A 22,965-nucleotide genomic window follows, 5' to 3' on the forward strand; every position below is an offset into this window, starting at 1 on the left:
ATAAATCCCTTCATTGTCATACCGCCCAGGTGACAGCGGTGGTGGGCTGGGAGGTTTTGATTGTCAAACGTAATGAATATTTTACTTCACAAGACAAGAGGACATTTGGCAACTGAGGAAGCTGCCCAGGAAACACACGTCTGCCATTGTATCTGTTTCAGGAGTTTAACAGAAGGAATGCGTCCTGAATGGGTGTGTGTGTGATCAGAAACTTAAGTTGCCTTCCAATCTTTATTCGGCATATAAAAGTGTTTGTGCGAATGGATGACTGTAGTGTAAAACGCTTTGAATGGTCAGTACGACTGGAACGATGCCATGAAAAATAAATTTACCTTAGAGCGCTGTATGCAACATGGAAAGTTGAGTAGAAGGAAAAAATGTGGTAGGAAAAGGTGCACTAGGGATAACTAAAACCTTGGAAAAAAAATTAACAACTTGAGAGAAATTCAGGAGGTGTGGACTCAGTTTGGAGTATAAAAAGGCACCACACACACACACGCATGGACTTGTGGCAGGAGGAAGCTGAAATCGAGGAAACAACCTCCAGATTAATAAACTACTACTCTACCACGGAGCCACTAAGCTGGTTATGAGCAGCTATCTTGTTTAGCAGTGACCTTATGTGACTTAAATGGAAGAGTCAACTTGACATTGTTACCTGTAATTGTGTACGCCACATTATATTTCTGTAAGAAAATCTTTTTCTATGAGTCCTATATAAAATTTTTATTTCTATTATTTGCAGTCCATAATTACGAAAATGTTTGCAATATATTACTGTGCACTTATTTTGTAGAATATGTTACTTTTACTCAAAACTGAATTACATAAGTATGATATTCAAAACTATTGAGATATGTGTGTAAATCATTGGCTTTATGCAAATGTTGTATTAGTATGTCACTTTTAATAAAACAATCTTAAGACAGTCTCAAAAAGGCCAAAGGAGACATTCTTTAGTTCAACAACCTTTAATTTTTTTTTCCCCATTTTCAATCTTTCACAATTAAAATTGAGTGTTTTCTCTTGTAGCCATTTGCATATCAACGTGAATTATATCAATACATAATTACTTCTGAAGAAGTTGTTTATTTTTTTTTTCCATTTTCAGGAAGCCTTTAGGCAAAAGACGAAGATTATACAGTAACACAGATTACAAATGGTAACTGCAGCAAAGGGTAGCAATGGGTAAATACACAGCACGACAAGAAGAGCTTTGAGCATGAATGAAACAAGTGACTGAAAAATACACACAATAATAGAATAGAAAAAAAAAAACAATATTGATAAAATATTATTAAAAATAATAAAGACAGCAGTATACAAGAGATAGAGACAACTTTACATTTATACATAGCGGCCAGAGGCAGGCACCAGGAAGTAAAACAGTTTAAATACCGCATCATCTACTGCAGCTACTGTAGCTAAAACAAATCAGTGCAGAGTTGAAAGGGGTCTAAGACATTGGCCAACATGGGGACGAGGAACAACACAATAAAGAGGCACCTTATCCAAAAGAGAGCAGCTTTGCTGGTTGTGACCGGAGAGATGGTTTGTTTAATGGATTCAATGGATTTTGCTGGATGAACTGCTAACAAGGCTTGTGCTTGTCAGGTTCTGCTAAAGGTCATGTGTTGCCTTAATTGATATGAAAAAGAAAAAAAACTGGTCAAGGAGCACAGGTGGTTTGAGCCTGGATCGCACTCTGAACCTGTGTTCGAAATGTCCACTCGTTCACTCATATAAAGACCCAAGTACTGGTGAACTAACTAACTGGTGATCCAAACTGACAGTTTTCTTCCAATTGACTCTGATACATGTTGTGTAGGGTCATTAAATGCTTCAAACCTCAAAACTCACACTTTTTTACTCTGTAAACGCGTCAACTAACAACATGTTCTTTGGTCCACTTTCATTTTGAGTTTGGTCAAAATCAGGTGGATGTTAGGAACATGTGCAGATAGAAGTTGTTCAATTTAATCAGCCTACACAAAACATTTTTATGTTTAATATTTCTTAAAAAATAGAAATGGCTTGTCAGACCTCAAGAAAACCATTAATTGGCATCAGCAGTTAAAATCCAACTGAACTATTAAATGGGTTTTGCAGGTACTTTTGTTTCCAGTTTGAAAACTCATTGATACCTGCAGAAGCATCCCTAAATACGAGACGATGGACAGCATGAGACAATGTTGAGGCTGAAAACATAACTAACATCATGTACATTTACAATACAAACATTAATGTTGTGACACAAAACTGCTTTTTTTACTTTTCTTTACTGTATCCACTTAAGCAGCACTAAGAGTGTAACTTCAATATAAACAAATGTAAATAAGACCCATGAAAAGCTATTAAATATCTCATACAAAACAACAGTTTTTAAAATTGTAGTATGTGTGCAAATAAACATATGAGCATGGTCGAAATTGGGCTCAGTATTTACGTTCTTACAGGTATTTACAATTCATTTTTGACATCTTTGTCATCTGTTGGAACTTAAACTTTCAGAAATGCTCCAGGTCAGGCTGACTGGGAATTGCTGGAATCAGACATTTTCAGTCTTTGACTAGCAATTATTACTTAAGGAAACTAGTATTAAATGCTAAATCAAACATCAACAGCTAACATTGGGATACTAACACCATCCTCAGATTACTGAGCCATTTCTACTAACATTACAATGCTAACTCTACAATGTATAAATGTAAGCACACAATTGCCAACACTAGCACTAACATTAGCATGCCAAAGTTAACATTAGCATGCTAACATACAAAAAAAAGGTTAGCATGCTAATGCTAACATTACCATGCAAGGTCAATTCTGTCCCTACAACTAGTTTATTTCAACTGACCTAATCAATGTATCACATGACACAAACATCTAGAGAACCACATAATATTATGAAAGATTACATTCTGAGTTTCCAACCCACAGCAGAAATGGCTGTACTGTTTATAGTGAACGAGTGGACAATCTGAACGCAGTCTGAGAACAAATGTACCTGTCTTCTTTTTTTATGAGTAGTAGCTCACAGTTTTAGTAAAAGAAAAAATTTTGAGGCATTTATTAGAATAAAAAAACAAAAACAGGACTGTACAAGAAGTTTCAAAACAACACACATAACTTGTAAGTCTTTTACCACATCCCGTTTCTTTACCAATTTTTTTTTTTGTTTTTGCCACATTTTTTTCTTAAAATATATATTTGATATCTGCAAATTTATTTCACAGTAATATACAATCTAAGTGCCTTTGGGAGTGAAGGGGACTTGTATGCTGATAGTTGTTTGAATCCAGTTCAATTGACCAGGCTAATAGTGATAAAAGTAGGTAAATGTGGGGGAAGAACTGACAAAAAAGGGAGACGATAAAGGAAATATGCATATCTTTGGTAAAAGGAATGCTCCCATAATGCCACAATACAGACTGACCAGCCAATAAGGCAATTAATAAAAATGAATAATTGAATTTTCCTCAAGGGAAACTCCAACTCCGGAGTTTCATCCATCCCTCCTTAATCTGCTAGTTTAATTTTGAGGGATCATAGGGAGGTAGGAGAGAGAGTAAAGGAAGGAGTTACAGGTGACACAGTGAATCTGATGGTGAAATATGAAAGAAAACTTCACTATCTGGCTGTGAGAAATTCTCCTTCATAGTTGGAAACACACCACGCTCTGGGGGGGAAGGATGTCCATCTTCCTCCAAAGCACGGATCTGGGATTTCACATATCCTGATACTGACGTTTTCACGCAGTGCTAAATACACCTCACATAGATCACTGCCTGTCCTGCAAAGTGCCAGTGTGAGTTGTAGCTGTCTAGACAGAGAGTTGACAGGAAAATACACAAGCTGCTTATGTTTGTTCTTAATCTCGCCTCTTATTCCGTCCACTTCTCCCACCGACAGATCCCTTCTTCCCTCCTTCCTTTTTTGCCTCTGCCCTGTCATTCACCTCAGCCTTGACTTCTTCCACATACTCAGTCTCAGTCTCTTTGCCCTCTCCGTTGGCCTGGCCATTGGAAGGATTGCTGGGCAGGGCTAAGTAGGGGTGCTGGGGCAGAGTGGGAGAAGGGGACATAGAGTTGAAGACCAGTCCCTCCACCTGAGCTCCAGCTGCCCCGTTGGACAGAGCTCTGTACTTGAGGCGGAGCTTGTGGGGCAGGGCAGTGACTTGGACCTCTGTGTGGTATTCACTGTGCAAACCGCCAGCTCCCTCTGCCTTCTGGTGGTAGCTGCTGATGTCTGAGGATGACGATGAGGGGGATTCGTCATCGGTGGAGCCCTCTTTATCAGAGCTACGAGGGTCTCCGTCACTTGAGGAGGTGTCTTTAGCAGAGGAGTTCTCCTGATAGAAGCCATTGGGTCGTGGCCCTCCTTCGTAGGTGAGAACAGGGGGCTCTTCATCCAGTGTGCCGAGGTAGCCATTGTGCTGTATGAAGGACTTGCTCTCCTCACTGCTGATAAGCTCAGGGGCAAAGGAGTTCTGGGGACTCTCGGTGTGCTGAAGACAGTTCTCCTGAGCCTGGTAGCTGTAGCAGGGGTGGTCGTCATCTGGCAGGTGGGTACTGTGACTAAACCTTTGCTGGAGCTCCTCGGAGGACTCGGCATGATCATTGGTGTATTCATACTGAGGTGAGTCCATGGTCTTTGTCCTCTCGAGCTTCTCTGCAACCTCAGAGATGGTTACTGAGCAGTCAGAGAACTCTGAGGGCAAACTGTGCAGGATATGCTGTGGTGGTCTATTCTGCTGGGACTGCTGGTCCTCCAGCTTCTGGTTCTCCATGGGGTAACAGCCACTGCTGGAACGGTACAAGATGACACTCCTCTGAGTAGAGGTAGCCTGCGGAGCAGGACCAGTTGTTTCCATGTGGCACTGCTGGTGCTCTTGCTGATGATATTGGTAGTCTCTGGCAGTTTCAGCTAATGTGGTGTTTTGCTGGTGAGGGGAAACCAGAGTGGTGTTGCCACAGTACGCTCCGTTTGGTATCCCATTGGTAACTCCATTGGGAATCCTATTGCTTTCCAGTCCACCCATCTCCATTCCCAAGGGCTCCTTCTTGATGTTGTAGCCCATGGGTTCAGGGCTATCTCTGGAAGAACCATCAGACATATCAGACACAGAGCCCAGAGGTGAGTACTTGTGGAGCATGGTGTGGCGTTCACTTCGGCTGGACTGTTCAGCTTCAGATGAGTCAGAATTCAGCATCACTTGGGACGCACTGGAGTAGCCGCTGCTCGAGTGGTAGGCGTTGCTGTTAGGGGTGCCATTGGTGCTACTCCCATTGCTACCTGGGTTTCCATCTGCAGTACTGTTAGAGATCTGCTGACTTTTCTCCATGTAGGAAGATGCACTAATGAGACCAAAGCGCAGTTTGAGCTGAAGGAGTTCCGTCTTCAGACGGACGTTCTCTTCGTTTAGTGCCATGACGCGATTCTCCAGCACCATATCATTGATGCGACGCTTCTCCCTCGAACGCTTGGCCGCCTCATTGTTCTTCCTCCGTTTTTCCCAATATGAGGCATCTTTCTTCTCATCAGAAATGAACTCTCGCTTGCGACGTGAGGTTACGGTTGATTTAGAGCCTTTGGGCTGGCGACTGATCCGTGTTGAACCATCAGGACCAGGGGAAGGGAGGCTCCCATCGTAGGGAGAAAATGCTTCAACTTCCATGGTGCTTTTGTTGGTGTTGGATGGGATGTTTAGACTGAGACTTTCCAATTTTTTTTCCAACTGGGGGCCACAGTATGACCCTATTGAAGGGCAAAGGGGGGGTGAAAACGATGGAAAAATTATACAAGCCTTTTACTTTGTTGGTTTAACGTTTGGCCTATGTCGCTGGATCAGTAAAAACTTCTGGATGAGGTATTTGTGCTTGATGAAAGGACTGCCTCATTGATTTGCTCTTACTTATCTTCCAAAGTCAAATCTTTTCAAGTATCTAAATTAGCCAAAAAGATTAAAAAGAGGTGGAACTCGACGAAAACTTCAGACATTGAAGTAGTGTTCTGAAAAATGAGCGTCAAAAAACAGGAAACAAAGTTGGCGCTTGATATTTAAAGTGATTCTTAGTTCACAGCTCTCCAAAGCGTTGCAGGTGACTTTGAGTTTATCTGCCTCTTTGTCAGTCTTCAGGAGCTTTTCAGGTCGCTGCTCTGGTTCTCGCTGTGTCTTATGCAAGATGTAGGTCAGTACGTCTTTTCCAGGGCTCTTTCAGAACTCTGCTATAGAGATGTCGACCTCAAACTGGGTTACTAAGGCAGCAGGAAAGAGAAGAAGGGAAGGAACAAAAGAGAGAAAAAGTTAGATAAGGTGCAGAAACAGTATGATATGACATTTATATATATATATAAAAAAACATTACGATTATATGTTTTAAAAGCAGCAGAAAGTTGCTTGCTGTGCTTCATTAGGTACAGAAAATGCCCTTTTTTGTTAATCCCTTAAGAGATAAAGGAAAGGCTGTGGTTACACATGTGCAGACGGTGCGGCATATGCAGAAGTCTGTTACATGACGAGGAGTGAAATTGGCTGACCTAGTGCAAGCTCTGCAGAGGCAAACTATTAAAGAGCTGAGGGAGGAGCGACTGGATTTGTGTAGTGCTGATGGTTTACTATGGTGCAAGAAGAAAGAAACTGTTGATGCTGTAATTTCTGCTTTTTGGCGTGTGGGAGGTTCTAGCACAACAACAACATCTCAGTTTCTCTGATAGCCATTGCAGTTTCTAAAATTACACAACACTGCATACTGTGCTTCCTCGTGTCATCTCAACTTTGCAGCTAAACAGGAAGTCTTTCCCACCCATCATGCGTTGCACCATAAAATTAAAAACAATGCACCACAAACGGATGTTGACGGGCCGCTCTGTGTTATGTAACAGCTAGAGTTACTCTGGTTCCTCTGGTTTTCTCACTACACAACGTTGCACAGTTCGTATGCAGAAATTAATTACACATCACAGCACTGAGCCCTGCAGTGCCTCACAAGCATGAAAACATCCTTTCATGACACACAGAGTGAACGTAATCTAGGTCACTGTGTTATAATGAGTTTGGCTTTGCTTTTTATTGACCGCACTGAAATTGAAACGGAGCTTAAATTAGACATTTTCGACTATGATCACTTGTGTCAAAATAGTCTCTTAAAATGTCTTTTTAAGAATGAGGTTTTATTTTTTAGTGAAGCCTAAGTTCAGCTTTGATAGGCACAAACAGAAAGAGAAACGTCATAGTGTAACAAGTGACCTTTTTAAAGCTACTCAAGGAATCAAATATTAGAAATAAAAACAGTGCTATCATTGTTTTGCTTCCACAAGAACTTAGGATAATTGCAGCAATTCACCAAACAATTGTCCAGTGGTTGGAATTAGCCAACTTTTCCACAAAGCGGTCCAATCTAAAGCTAAAAATGTCACTTTACTTTTTAATATAGCATTTGTTTAACAGCAAAAACACCAATAATTAATTGCCTTGTGTATTTTTTTATATACATTCATTCAGAAACGGGTAAGAATTAAGTGAGCTCTTGTGCAAATGTAAGGTTTAGATACAGGAAGTGTTTTAATTTTGTTGAAGCAGCAGGCACCTCCAAATCTTTGCAGTCTCTTTGCAGAGCTGAACAAATAACCACTCCTGTTATCCAAATAGTGAGGACATAAGGGTCAAAATCGCAGTCCTCCGCTAGGCATGCATGGACATCAGGGAAACATGTTGCTGTGATAATGTTGATGAAAGTGGCAATAACCGCAGTCATTACAAGTACCCACGTTTCTCATATTGTTTTATTTCTTTTCTTTCATCCTCAGTTATTACATAAAGTGAGGTCAGTGAGGCTGGTGGAACTCTGTCCCACAGGCCAAATATATTATTAGCATGCAACAAAATTATGCATTGCACTTGAAATATTATATCCTGCCTAATACTGAATCTAAGAAGTACTTTCTGTACGCAATGTTGATCATGTTTTATTGCTATGAAGGTTGCAATTTGATCTACTGCGCAACCTTTCAATAAAACCTAGTTAGTGGAACAAAACTGACCTAAATGTGTTGTTCCCTTTTAATCAGAGCTGCAGATCTAGTGTCACAGAAGTGTTTTAAAGTAATACATGTTATCCAATCTTCCTTGGCTTCCTCCAGAGTCAGTTACCCTGTTACATAACCCCTCGTTTATAAAAAAAAAAAAAAGAAACGATATTTTGACCACAGACGACTTAAAAACTGCTCTGGATACAAAGCTGCTTATTTGGCTTTTTGAACCTCGTGTCTTGTCTAACTTTGGCATGCAGCACAAAGAGACCTGAACAGAATCACACAAAACGATGTGGAAAAAAATGCAGGCTGAAAGCCTCCGCCCTCCCCGATCTTAGATAATTTTCATTAAGAGCGAGGAGAGAGGCAGCGCGAAAACAAAGGCGGGCGGGAAGAAAGCACGCACGCACACGTCTCTGCGCTGTCCCACTGACCTAGAAACGGCGTAAAGCAGTAAACACTCCTCCTGTCTTTGACGGTGCGCCACTAAATAGGTCAGTGGGACTGCAAGGGAGGGGAGAAGCAGGAGAGTATTAGAGCGTACGCTAAAAATAGTGAAAGAGGTAAGGGACGGGGTGGGGGGGAGAAGAGGGAGACAGAGAGAGAGAAAGAGGGGGGGATCTGGTGACAGAAGGAATTCAGTTAGTGGACATGAGAGGAATTTTACAGACTGCTGCAGCACGATGAAACAAGGTGCACTCAAACACGTCATCTACATCGACATAAGAGGGGATTTTTTTTTTCTTTCTTTCTTTCTTTCTTTATGCAACATTAACTCCTGAGCAGCGGAGAGAGAGCACGTTATACCTTTCCCGAACACATTACAGCAGAAATCCATGGCAGATGGGGAAATTATAACCAGAGATAGCGCAACGGCATTGACGTCATGGCACACACCCATCTCTGCAGCCAAATTCACTCCCATGCTCCCTCACAGGCCCACTCAGGGAGGGGCTGTCGTCGTTGCTCATCGCCTACATGCTCTGAATTTTCTCCTGGTGAGGACCAAAGCTTGTGTAACACATTCATATTACAAAGCAGCAGATGCCACAGGTTTACAAGCTGACCTCAGATACCTCTGCGTAGTCCTGTAGACTCAAGAGATAAGAGCTCAGGCACGGCGCATTGTGTAATTTGCCCTTTGTGCGCCAAGAAAGACTGATTCACTGTAAGATGTTTTCTGGCGGTGTGTTTTCACAGAGGAAAAACAAGCCCCTCCCCCCTGGGGTAGTTCACAGCCACTTGCCACTCGGTGGAGGAATGCTTCACCTCTGACCCTCTCCGAGGCAAGCGTGATTAAAAACGCAAAAACGTCCTCTTCCCCCTCCTCCATGCTTAAAAAGATCCAACACCACACACGTGGAAGAGGCCCCAGATAGGAACCTCCATTTTTGTTTTTGTTTGCACCAAGGCTTTTGTGTCAAACAAACCGGGAGGCGAGAATTCCCTGACAGAAACTAACCTCAATACGACAATGTGCCGATTAACAACGACAGGAAACAATTACTGCGGAGAAAAGGGTGCAGGTTTTTAACGCATTTTCTTAATCAGTACAATTAGATTTCACATCAAGATAGGAACGCTGGGACAAATCAGGAATTACATCTCTAATCTTGTGCCTTTCAGAGCCTGAGCCAAATAATAATAATAATAATAAAAAGTAGTCCACCCCTTGCCCTGCAAACCTCGTGTCTCTCCTCCTCACCCAGATTCAGGTCTGACCTACATTTGGAGAGTTGGCTGGGACGGAGAGAGCAACGCACCCACTGTGAAACCAGACCAACTGGCAGCAGCCGGACTCACCAGCACTGCGCCTGCCCTCGCCAGACAGGGGTTTCCGATGCATTGCATCACAAGGCTGGACGCCCCTCTGTTAACTTTACAACAAACCCACACCGAGATCTTGTACAAAACAGAAATAGATGAAGGAAGAGCTGCATCTGGCTCACCCTATATGTTTTCTGGTGGAAGGAAAGAGGTAATCAGGTTAAAAATAGCAGCAGCAGACACTGAGCAGCTGTGTTACATCACCATTTTCTAAAAACGCAGCTCCCACTGTGAAGATTTGCTCTATTTCTGCTTTGGAAATTACAAACAAAATATGTAGAGAGTGCATAAGAATCAACAGGAATCCTAGAATTTCCCGCTAAAAAACCAAAACTTTAAGGAAGTGTTTTAAACATTCTGGATATTTGAGTACAAAACGTGGGCCTATTTTATAATGTGCATGTTGAACAAGTCTCATAACAGCTCAGCTGCAACAGTTTGCTGAAGGGATGATTTACTCCGTTTTTCTAGGTCAACAAACGCAGCTGACCTCCGTTTCAAAATCCTTATTCAACACTTGAAACATGTGGGTGAAATATGGACCCTTCCACATTAAATACAGATCATTTAAATTAGTTTGCTTAACACATTTACCAAAGTTAACATGCTTTATTCGTAATATAAACCAGATCCTTTTACAGCGCTGACATAATTTGCTCTTGAAGTAAAGAAATGGCTGTAAAATTGCCCTCACAATTGCACAAAAAGCAAAATGTATTTGCATTTTTTTTGTCATTTCACTAACTGAAGAACAAAAATGACTGAGTGTAACTTTTAATAATGATGTGGCAATTTGGAGTTAAAGGACATCAATGTTATTTTTTAGATATTACTATTTCTCTCTTTCAAACATTTACTGAAAATCAAACATTGTCTAAACTCACTTTTATTTCTTTACACCATTACAGACTCCTGAATAAAACAATCAAACGTAAAACTTTTCAAGAGTTTTTGATACTGCTCTGCTGGTTATGTCATATCCTCTGAGTTTACTTAAAGGAAACTGTGGCCTTTAGAAAATGACCTAAACTAGGAACCAAAACAGCACAACCAATTGATCCACAAATCTGAACAAAAAAACATTTCTAGTAAAAGAGACATGGAGCCGCTGCTGGTATATCAATTTTCTTTGATTCAAAAGAGCAAAGATTTTATTGTCATTTTGTTCAGTATAAAATCTTTATAATAAGGAATTGGAAAGTACTAGATTGATTAAAGTTTTCTTCAAGCTGAAGCAAGCTAGCGTAAAACAGAAAATACCCAATACCCTACATGAAAACACCCTACATGTTCATCTTCTTGCGCACTGCCAGTCAGCTGACTAAAAGAAGGCTGCTACACATTTTCTTCCGAATATTTGTAAATATTAATATTTTTAAAAAAACTGTTGTGACGAAGAAACTGACGCAGATCAAACATCTCACCGTTCCTAGTAATGGAATGCTGTATTGAAACTAGTGAGCTACAAGTGGGATGTTCATGGCTACCAGAGCAGATAGCCTGACTAATTAACCATCTAACATGAGCTTGTTACACTGTTGTCCCTTTGAAAAAGGCTTAATATTCAGTGTCACAAATACTTTGTGGTAAGCATTCAAACATGTCAACATTTCAACTTCTTTTTTTAAAACATGCCAACAAAAGGGTAGGTTTAGATTTGTAACTAAATCAATAAATTACTACATTTTACACCTAATTACTAAGCTGTAAAACTGTTACTAAATTTAGAGATGGTTAACTATATTATTGCTTAATTCCATATATCTGAACCAATATGACAAGATAAATAAAACATTTTTAATGTCACAACAAATATGCTTCATTATCTCAGCTATGATTATATATTTGATGGGTTTTTCCATTTCAAATTGAAGTCATTGTATTTTTTTATTGTACATTTTTATGTAAAGCTGTATTTTTACTTAAGGTTATCAATATCTACCTAATGGCTATTGTACACCAATTCATAATACTATTTAGACAGGTAATGTATCGTTAAGAAAGATAAATATTTACATTAAATGTGCGTTTTAGCTGAAGATGCTACAAGATTAACACATTTTAAACAAAATTGCACCCCACTCAGATTCGATGTATATGTTTGCATACATTAAACACATAAATGGATAAATTAATAGCTCAGTGGTTGTTTGATAGGCGGAAAAACGGAAGAAAAGGAGCATGCCACGTGTAGGACTTATTATAGTAAGTGAATTAAGCGGACAACAGAGCCCAGCAGCAGCTGTCCTCGTTCACTGCAACACACCACCATGAGGGCTTTTACCTAGCCTTGACATTGACCACATATGTGCACGCCTGCCTGGAGCCAAGTAAAAAAAAACAGAGACTTCGTGTCCAGCTTGGCTACCCTATGAGTCGTGTGTTACGTGACCCAAGAAGGAAGCCGCAAACGCCCGAAAGTCACGCACAGACGCGGGATCAAACCGGCGGAGCAGCGAGTCGCCATGTGAACAATACCCGGCCACGAGCATCCCGTTCCTCCCGTCGGTGAAACGGCTTTATGTGAGGCGGTAAAAGGTTTAAAACACGCACACAGGTAAAGACAGGAGTCCACGAAGCGGTCCAGCGCTCAGTCAAAACATACCTTTCAGCGTCCCGGAGGAGGAGCAGCAGCAGGAAAAAAAGCTTCAGGCTTTCCCCGACACAAAAGCTGTCTCGCTCCCGCTTCCTCCTTCCCGTATTGTCCCTTCAGAGGAGGAAACCTCCAGGAGAGGGGGGAAAAAAAAGATAGAGGAGCCGTGAAATAAAACTAAGTTTGTGCGAGTGCCGCCGCTCGGCTCGGTGTCGGATGAGTCACTGGCTCGGCTGGATGCTGTTCCTGTCCTTTTTGGCTCGGGCTATCTGTGCGTCGGCTGTGCGCTGCCGGACACTTTGCTCCAGTTTCTCCGGCTCCCCTGCTACAGATATGTGTTAGTAGGTCAGCGGTTGCATAACAGCTCTTAGGCTGCCGAGTCACGTTTTTTTCGGTCCCCGTCTCTCTCTGCTGGAGCTCTACTGGCCCCTTTCTTTTTGTTCCCCTCTGCGCCCCATCTCTTTTCGGCTCCTCCACTTGCGGGAGTGGTTCATTTTATTTAAAAAAAAGGGTGTGAATGCGTAACAACACCTGGGTTGTTATGCTGTAGTTTTGTAAGCCATGTTCATTACAGCATTCATAGTTTCCTCTTATGAAGACAAAATTGGCTCCTTTGAAGCCTGTGAGGAACTTTTTACTAATCCTTTAGCAACCCAAGATGTTTACAAACATCTACCCCATAAGTCATTTGTAGACCTAAGATAGTTAAAATATATAGTCTGTTATTCATTTGTTTATGTGGTGTGAATAGTCTTCCTCTTCCTGCTGGAACTGGTTTTGCTTAATACAATAAACCCAAATTAATGGGTTTTTGGGAACTAACGTAAAATGCAGAAAACTGTGGTGGAAATTAAACAATATTTAAAAGTAGACTTTAGGATTTAAATATCAAATAGCTTATTTTTCTCATAGCTCTAGACTAGTCTGTCATGATTTTCTTTTTGACTATTTTTATAAATACCACTGCAGTTCTGATAAGAGAACCTATTTGTTTAAAATAAAACTGTATAGAAAATATTCAACCTTTTTGTTTCTTATAGCCTGGTATATAAAAAAAAACTGATTTAACTTGACCTTTTTAGGTTTGTTTAGATTGTCAAAATTACATCTATTAGCTCATTGCGAGAATAAAGGAGACCAGTTTAAAGCTTTTTAAATATTATTTCTTCATAAAATTTACATAAGATACAATTAGTATAATTCTAAACAATATGGGAAAGTCAAGATAAGGTTTCTAGCTCCGGATAAGGCCAAAACATTTGAGTTTTGAGACGTTGCTGGCTGGAGCTGGTGAGGGGGCGTCATTTTCCACCGCAAAACAGGAACCACGGGCTGAAAGGCTACTCAGAGAAGAAGCCATACATAGCAAATGATAATCCTGATGGCAGTTTGGTTAAATTTTGGAGACATGTCCTGGCTCATGAAACCAAAACTGATGTGTTTGGCAAAAATGATAATTGTTATATTTGGAGAAAAACCAGGGAAACCTTCAAGCCCACGTAGAAAGAGCTAATGGGTTTCCCAACAATGATGTACGGAGGCGGCACCATGATGTTGTGGGGGTGTTATGCTGCATGAGGCACTGGTGGTGATCTTCACCAAATACATAGCATCACGTAGAAATAACAATATGTGTAAAAACTGACATAATATCAAAAGACATCAACCTGGATTCTAAAGTTTGGCATAAACAAATCTTGCAAATAGAAAGCAGCCCTTAGCATTCCACCACATTACCTATCAAGGTGCTTCAGGACATCTGTCCCACAGAAGACTTGTGGTCAGAGTTGAAAAGGTGTGTGTGTGTGTGTGTGTGTGTGTGTGTGTGTGTGTGTGTGTATGAGCAGGTTGGCTTGCAAACACAAGGTCTGTCAGGAGGAATGTCCCAGAATCACAGCAAGCTGTTGTGAGGAGCTTGTGGAAGGATACCCAACATGTTTAACACAAGTCATACAGTCTCTAAGGCAGTTTCATCAAACACTAAAATTACATATGGATAATTCTGAATATAGAACGAAAGTTTTGGACTTCTTAAGAAAATCTCTTTAGTTTTGTATCTGCTGCACAAAGAGTTGGGAGTGTTTTAGGTTACAGTAGATGTTTTTCACACCTGAGGAGTGAACCTGTCATCCATTTTTTTTTTTAAGAATTTCTCCAGCTCCCTCGCACTGGATGAAGAGCCTTTTAGAAGAAATATTTAACACAAATTCTCAGTTGGTTTTAGGTTTGCACTTTGACCATTCGTATATAGAAAAATGCTTTTCAAAGTATTTCATTGTAGCTCTGACTGAATGTGAACCTCCATCACTCTTCTCTTCAGCGCTGTCCAGCTTACCTGTCCCTGCTGAAAAATAATCCACACAGCATGAGACTTTAGTCACCATGTTGCACCGTGGGGAAAGTCTGTTCAGGACTTAATGTGCAAAATTTGTTTCCTGTAACACCACACATTTGGCATGTAGTTGTGGTTTCATCACATAAAAAACAAAAGTCATTCATTAGTGCAACAGTCCTGCAGCTTTTCTATAACTTTTTAGAAATGCATACGGATGGCTGATCTGCTCTTCTTTATTCAGATTGATTGTGGCTCCGTTAAGGAAAAGGGCCGCATCCTTTCAGCTGTACAGTCAGTTAATATATGTATCTGTTAGTATTCTTATTATCTCATTGCAAAAACATTCAAACATGAATTATGAAGGAGGAGATACTCATTGAGTAGTGAGCTGGAACATATCCTCAAATCATCTCTTGTCCTGCTCTGGTCTGCAAAAACAAGATGATTGGGGAATTGTGTTGTTTATGCAGCAAAGCACTTTATAGCAGCGCCAATGGTTTCTACTGTTGCATTCAGGTTTTATAGTGAGGAAATAATTTGCGCTTCACCCTTTTCATTGCTTTGGTCCAGCTTACAAATCTGCATCAACACTATTTAAAGTCAGAACCTAAATCAAAGAATTTGCTGTTTTAGATAAAAATGAATGCTTGAATAATCTGTTTTCATTCGGCTGAAGTTACTTCATATTTACAGCATGCATGGAGTTGCTACCTTTATTTATTTATCTTTTTTGTTCATTTCAAATGTTTTAAATCTTCTTATAGGAGCTTTTCCATCATCCATCAAAGCCTGTTGTTCTCAGCACGTTCATATTCCATATTTCATGGGGTCTTACATCAGTGCTGCTGCAGCTCCGTCCCTTCCCCCCTCTCTGTCTGCAACCACACACACACACACACACACACGCACACACCCACGCGCGCACACACACACACACACACATCATTACCACCATTTCGATGTTGGGGAAACAGCGGCCTTGAACTTGTCTGGCTCCTCCTTCCTCCCAGTCAATCCTCTGTCAGAAGCCCCAACCCCCAACACTCTCCACCATTTCTCCAGCTGCAGCTCCAGCTGTGGTGTGGCAGTGCCTGCTTAGCAACCACAGGCTTTCACTGCTTCTCATATTTATTTAGGGAGGGGGGTTATCAGACTGGATCACAGACAAAAGGTCTGGTGTCTGTGTTGCTGTTTAGGTAAAAAAACAAAACAAAAAAAACACAGATGTTGTTGCACACTTACCCTGTGTAGTGTAACACTAAAGTGTGTTTTCTTACACCATTTAGACTGAAATGAGATTACGTTGGGCTTTCCAGATACATTTTTCATAAAAAAAAAAAGCTTCTCCTTTAAAATCCACCTCTGCTCTTTCTGCATGTGCAGCATGCGGTGGTGTAGTAAACACAATAGACAGGGCTGTGGATGAATGAAGAAATGAATGAATGAAATTCATGCACATGAAGGTACTCAGCGCCCTCTAGTGTTGCCATAAATAGGAAATGCTGGATGAAAAATCGAACATATAATTAGATTTAAATATCTTTTGAGGGACAGTTGTCTAATTCTGAATTTGTGTTTTATCTTTTGTTTTGTTTTTTAGTTTTTCTTTTTTTTTTTTTGCTGCAGCTCTTCGGTTGTGAGTTCTCCAAAGCCACATCCTGGTTGTGAAAGGGCTGATGTATGGATGCTGATCATGCCTCCTTTTCCCCCCACATGGGACATTCTGTTTCCAGCTCAGCTCCTTTAAGGCTAAAAATAGCCTATTTTTTTCTGTTTTCCATCTGACGTGATCGATGACTCATTCAGGGTCTCACTATTTTCCCCTGCATTCACCCCCCTCCTCACGTCTCACTGTCCCCTGTGAGTGGATCACCTTTACCGAGAAAACCGGGTCGCCGCCACTGCGGGGATTGCAGTTTTACGGCGTTTATTAAACAATGTATAGCCATAAATGAAAATCAAATTGTTTGCTTTAGCTCTAAGTGAAAATTGTGAGATTATTTTTGGCTTAAAGCTACTGAAATATGTTGCTTTCTTGAACGTACACTGTGACCTTCAGATCAGATGTTCCTCCACTGTGCACACAAGAGTTTGATCGCATAGAGTCAAAACTTCTGTACGTGACAGTCCATGTCAAAAGCCAGAATATCAATGAAAAGTAAATTTATTTCACGGTTTTAGTTCAGAAATCAAAGTTTATAAAATCCTTTTTTACGTAGCATATTTAAGAACAACTGTTGTGGAGAGGACTGATGACTTTACAGAAGTCGTAAAGGTCACCACTGCAAAAGCTGACTGTTTCCAAGCAGATTAATGGAAAGTTGAGTGGAAGCTAAAAGCTTGAAAGCAACTTTAATTTTTTAAGCTTAGCTGTTTTTATTTAATTTTTTTTGTTCTCACACAGGTTTTTTTCAAATGTGTAGTAAGTTGTCTTAAGAGTGAGACTTCTTGCTTTTAGTGACAAGGTTGTTGTAGAAAGAGCCTTATGGGTGAAAAGGAAAAAAATATTAGATTTGGGTTTTTTTAGAATTTTTTTTTTCCCTCCTGGGGGTCTTGTGTGGGCTCTAGTGTCCCTTATATAACAGTAGGCTGACAGGAAAGGGGGAAGAAATGCGGCAAATGTCGGACAGGTCCAGGAATCAAACCTGCGACGGCCGTGTCGAGGACTCAAGGCCTCCAAATGTGGATCGCGTTATCCCCTACGCCACCACAGCACGCCCCAAAGTTTTGTTTCAGAATTTTTTTTATAATTATTATTTGTTGTTTTTTTATTTAAATGGCAATAAGATTAAAAACAGTTCTGTGTTACACTTAGGTTTGGTCTTCATTAGGAGCATTGTTTGTTATTTCATACACTCCTGTTTTGCATTACAGTAACAAATTGATTAATTGTGGCTCTGATGGTGTAATGATGGAACAGGGAACTCATACAGAGGCTGTCCTCGAGTTTCAGATAAAGACTTATGCTGCATGTTTCACCCTGTTCTTTTGACGTCTCTGTCCTGTCTGAACTTTCCAAATAAAAGTCTCTGATGCCACAAAACCAGCACTAGGTTTTGTGATTGAACACACTTTCCTCCACCAATCACTGCTCAGAAAAGAAATTACATCAAACTGTCAAAAATATTTCAAAAATATGTTTTTAAAACCATTTAATTAGACAAATAAAATAAAAACAATACCTTAAGAAGTTAATATGTTCACTTATGTCCAGGAGCAGGGATTCCCTCCAGCACTGCTTTAATTACCCAGCAGTCTCTTGGTAACCATTTAACTCAGCCTTCACTGTCAGCCATGTTGTTTCAGTCCCAACCCTCCCTTACCCTTCACTGGACATCTCTTTATCTCTCCTCATCCCTTCTTATCCCCATCATCCTCATATCTACTTTCTCTCTACTTTTCATCCAGTCCTCTTTGTTTCATGTTCCATCTGGTTGTTCCTACATCAGCTCAGGAAAAGGTCATTTCCTGAAGACTTCTTCCTCACACTGAGTCTTTTCCTCCTAAGCCTTTATCAGCAAGTTGCCTCAGATGACCCGTCTCCAAACACAGTCCATCCGTCCCCTCAAGTCTTTTGTTCAATAAACATTTTAACTCATATCCCTGTGTTGTGTTTTTCTCTGCTAGTGAATTACGTAAAGCATTAAGCTTCATACATAAGAAGGCAGAACTTTCTTGCGTGAAATAACTGAGATATTGCAACTTTTAAAAAACAGTAAGGCAAATCCCATTGAAGAGTTTGAGGGAGAGTCACAAGACATGGAGAGGGGGGTGCAATGTAGTTTTTGAATGAAATTACTAAAATAAATTAACTTTTCATTGATATTTCAAATTATTTTAGATGCCCTGCCTAAAGAAGACAAGAATAAATGACATCAACATGTTTTGTTTTTTTCAGGATGTTGTTGATCTCTTTTTTCTCTTAGTTAATAATGCACTGTTCTTTTGAATCAGTTCAAAAGATTTTTGTTATAAAGCGTGGATCGGTTAGCTACTGAGGCAATTGGAGTACGTCTGCTTTATTAAACATAACGCCCCAACAATAATTTATTATTGCTTTCGAAATGTCCCCCATTTAATTCAACCTTTGAAATGCATGCGACCAAACTGGATCTTCCGAATCTCAAGCTGACCTGTCAGCTATTCCATTTAACAAGAAACTCATGAAAACAACAGATGGCTCTGTTGGTCGGTGGGAGTTCATCTTGAATGCGTTGTGAGTACATGTAAAAGTGGGATCGAAATTGCTTAGTGCTCTTCATATAGCAGATTTGCAGGGAGCTAGACGGCTGATTAAAAGAGCCAAAAGCTGCTAAATATTGCTGAGAGGACTCATAAAACTTTGACATTTGCATCACCCGACCGTTCATGCATGTGCCTCACACGCCATAGCACCAAGAAGATGATTAATGTTAATGACCTACGTAAAAGTTTTCAGAAATCTTATCTATCTTCCCAAAATGTATGTTTCTTTTCAGTTCTCAAGCTCGACGTAACTATTGATGTTTAACCTTAATGAAACAATGACAACAGAGTGAAGTTGGTCAAACGAGGTTTAACAATTTGAATCAGAGCAGCTGTCTACTGACTTTGAAGTCATGGAAATAAGTTGACCTTCAATTCATCAACTAATCTAACTAAAAGAAATGCTTATGTTGCATTTTGGTGCATGAAAGGACTTTTTGATTTCACACCACTTGGACTGTAATAACTTTACGACTAGACTTTAACTCCAGATGCAAATTAGCTTATGCTTTTGGTTAACATTTATGTTTGAGCTGTACATTGTTCCTTTCTAAACAACGTTTATTATTATTAGTTTATTTATTACTATTTCACATCCTCCCTTTTAGAGCCTTCCAGTGACGGTCTTCCTTCAGTGCTTATTATTGACCTGCAGCATTACACAAGTGCACTTCAGCTGGAAGTTATGAACTACTGCCTAGTCCTTTTCCTTCAGGATTCATGATTCCATCAGACTATAAAAACATTCATCCTGGGGAGTTATTTTATCCTCTTTATTGTTTTTACAAATCAATCTCAATCAATAAAATTTAGCTTTCTTGACCCACACAAGAAAGAAGAAGCTTTCAATGTCAAAGCTAAAACTGATTTCTACAAGATAATGACAACTAAATGCAAATTATATTACATAAAATAAGGCGTTGCATAAATTCAACAGAGGTCCAGCCAATTGGTTTTCCACTTACTGTGGAATAGGAGAAATGGAGATCAGATAAGTGATTGTAATATAAAGACATCTGGGTCTTTAAACTGGAAGGTTCATTCACTGGTTCGTCAGTATTCCTGGCCAGACAAAAAGAAAGAACACTCCCAGCAAATCAGAGAAAATTCTACTGAAAGTATGAGTCAGAGGATGGAAACGACCTTCTCTAAAGCATTGAACATATCAGACGCCGAACACTGCACATCACCACAAACAGTCCGTGTGAGGATGGAGTGTCTGAGGAGAAGAGCTGACAGAGGTTGAACAGTTTACAAGGAAGAGCGGAGGAATGCAGCTGCTGATGGAGACCTGTCCACACAGACTGTGTGCTGTGGAAGGTGCATCTACTAAATACTGATTTGAAGGTGGTGAATATTCATGCAATCACTTATTTAATGTTCATATTTTTTATTTAATTGTCATCACTTTTCAAGAACTCAGATTTTAATTTGACATTAAGGGTTTTTTCTGGAGGTTTTCTGTCAAAAATAAAAAATTTTAATCAGAATTGATTCATAAAAGCAATATGATCAGGTCAGATTTTTTGTTATTATTATTCTACAATAAAGTATAGCTTTAAATGAATTAAGAGGAAGTCAGTTTTGCAGCTGGCCAGTTCAAACCTAACAGGTTATGTGCTTGTGTGGATCAACAGACAGAATAAAATACTGAAAAAAAAAAAACATTTTAATCACACTAATTACAACTTTAGAGTAATTTTATAAATAAAAAGAAAAAAATTTTGTCAAACAAACCATATAGTTGAAATTGTACAAAGCAGTGAGAATTAATGTTACATTTTTTATTTTCTATAAGCTCTCCCCATTTCCCACAGTCTTCTTACTAATATATTAACCCAATAAAATTGAAAAGTCACTGTCAGATTTATCCATACATAGAAATAAAGATTGGTTATAAAAACGTTGCTGTTTTAGCGGAGATTGGTTATAAACTGTATGTTTGAGTGGATGAGATCTCTGTCAACGTTTGGGTTTGAGGTTTTCTTTTTAAGGGATTTTATGGAGAAGCTGTTGGGAGAGGAGCTTCCTGAGCTGAGCCACCTCCTGCGACAAACTGCTGATGTGCGTCCTCAGACTCACATCTCCTGCTAAGAACTTCCTGTTTGACTTCTGAAGAAACGAGGAGTCATCGAGTCCACAGGACGAGTCCCGGACCTGCTGCTGCTGCTCACACCCATAAGGGGCCTGGACCGCGGCCTGACCAGCCCATCCCCCCTTCTGGGCTGTTTTTACCTGGATGTTCGGCTCCACCATGGCTACAGGTGGGCCAGCAGGTTTGCTATCAGGTGATGAAGACACCCTCCCATCGGGTGGGTTTTTGAACCGGAGCTTGTGTGGGAGGTTCCTCAGACGGTCGGATGAGTCTGCTCTTCCGCTCGCTGCCTCACACACCTGTGGATGCTGTGTTGGTGGAGGCCTGACCCACTCATCCAATGTGTCATCATAAAACCCAGTGCTGTCTGCCTGTGGGACACATGGACGGACGCTGGAGTCTCTACTGCCAGTCTGTGGAGACATTTCTGTCCAAACACCCTGCACAGGCTGGGTGTGGTGGGTGTTGTAGTATGAGAGGCCATCTGTGTTACTGGGGGTCAAACTGGGTGGTGTGGACAATGGCAGGATGGACACATCAGACGGGTCCTTGACCATCCCGAAGTGAAACTTGAGGGCCAACACCTCGGCCTTCAGGCGAGCGTTCTCCTCCAGCAGACCCAGGACCCTGCGCTCCAGCACCATGTCGTTCGCCCGCCTCTTCTCCCTAGACCTCTTGGCCGCCTCGTTGTTTTTCCTTCTTTTGTCCCAGTAGTTTTCGTCTTTCCTCTCACTGGGGGTGAACTCACGCTTGCGACGCACACCGTCGCCGTTACTCTCGTCGAAACCTGTTGCAGCAACGTCCTCTGGAGTGGCAAGGCTCTCCTGAAACGCCAGTCCGAAGGAGCGGAGCTCGTGTGTCTGCATTTTGAGGTTGGAAACATTTTTCTCAACGTAGGATTCAGAACTAGAACTAGAACCAGAACCAGAGCCTGGTCTTCCATGAGCTACAGACTCTGCATGGAGAAGAGGGGGCATCACGTCAAAGACAGGACCCACTGTCTGAGCTGCCATGTTCAAACTGGACTGCTCGGCTAGGGCTCCACCTAGAGGCGACAAACGCAAATGCATGATGTGAGAATTACAGCGAGAGCCAAAAGTGCGACAACCAAGAAAATAAATAAAACTTGAAATAAATAGAAAATATGTTGAGTCAATTTATCAAGCAATTAATTAAATACTGTATAAATCATTAATTAAAACTTAATTTCAACATGTGTCCCATTCTGCTGCTCATTAAAAATACATAACCATGTACTTTAAAAATGACATTAAATACATTTTGGTGGAATAGATATAAATAATTAAGTAGGGAAAAAGTAAAAATCAAATAGCTATTTATAGCATATATTATATATTAATGAGATATGAGCTTCCAGCTGTATTTAAATGATCTTGTTTTAAATAGTTATTTATTTTTGCCATTTTGGTCCTTGACAACATCATCTATTAGGCAACAAAAACATTAAAAGTTAAATATTAGATAAGAGCATTAGGTAAAAGCGTGCCAAAGGTAACCTGAGACTTTATGTGCCAATTCAAATAATAAAAACTTCATAAGCATGCCGATCAGTTAGTGTAAATAACTGATTTCTCCCCACAACTGAATATGTTGCCTTAAACCAGAAACCTTTTTTCATTTCAGATAAATAAGAAGGAAAACCCCCTCAGTGACACAGAGAGAAGAAGAAACTCTGACTTACCTCTTCTCTAAAACTTTATGAGGATGAAAACCCGAAGCCTTGCAGTCTGGAGGCTGTTTGAGCCCCTCAGAGTTCCGCATCTCTCTGGCATCTCCTGCCGCTGCTGGTTCGTCTGTGGTCGGATCCTCACCCTG

General features: G+C 40.5%; 2 protein-coding genes across 2 annotated transcripts; both read right to left on the reverse strand.

Annotated features, from left to right (window-relative positions):
• Nucleotides 1-955: 955 nt before the first annotated feature.
• On the reverse strand, nucleotides 956-12,876 carry LOC122829236 (nuclear factor interleukin-3-regulated protein-like). The gene is made up of 2 exons (XM_044113640.1): nucleotides 12,467-12,876; nucleotides 956-6,258 (listed from the first exon to the last, which is right to left on the reverse strand). Exon 2 carries the CDS (start codon nucleotides 5,675-5,677, stop codon nucleotides 3,872-3,874), a length of 1,806 nt encoding a protein of 601 aa, XP_043969575.1. The 5' UTR covers nucleotides 5,678-6,258; nucleotides 12,467-12,876; the 3' UTR covers nucleotides 956-3,871.
• A 6,935-nt stretch (nucleotides 12,877-19,811) lies between these two features.
• On the reverse strand, nucleotides 19,812-22,963 carry LOC122829237. The gene is made up of 2 exons (XM_044113641.1): nucleotides 22,832-22,963; nucleotides 19,812-22,174 (listed from the first exon to the last, which is right to left on the reverse strand). The coding sequence occupies exon 2, from the start codon at nucleotides 22,140-22,142 to the stop codon at nucleotides 21,024-21,026; it is 1,119 nt and encodes a 372-aa protein (XP_043969576.1). The 5' UTR covers nucleotides 22,143-22,174; nucleotides 22,832-22,963; the 3' UTR covers nucleotides 19,812-21,023.
• Nucleotides 22,964-22,965: the final 2 nt, after the last annotated feature.

The sequence above is a fragment of the Gambusia affinis genome, linkage group LG04 (genome assembly GCF_019740435.1).
Source record: "Gambusia affinis linkage group LG04, SWU_Gaff_1.0, whole genome shotgun sequence".
Lineage (NCBI taxonomy): Eukaryota > Metazoa > Chordata > Actinopteri > Cyprinodontiformes > Poeciliidae > Gambusia > Gambusia affinis.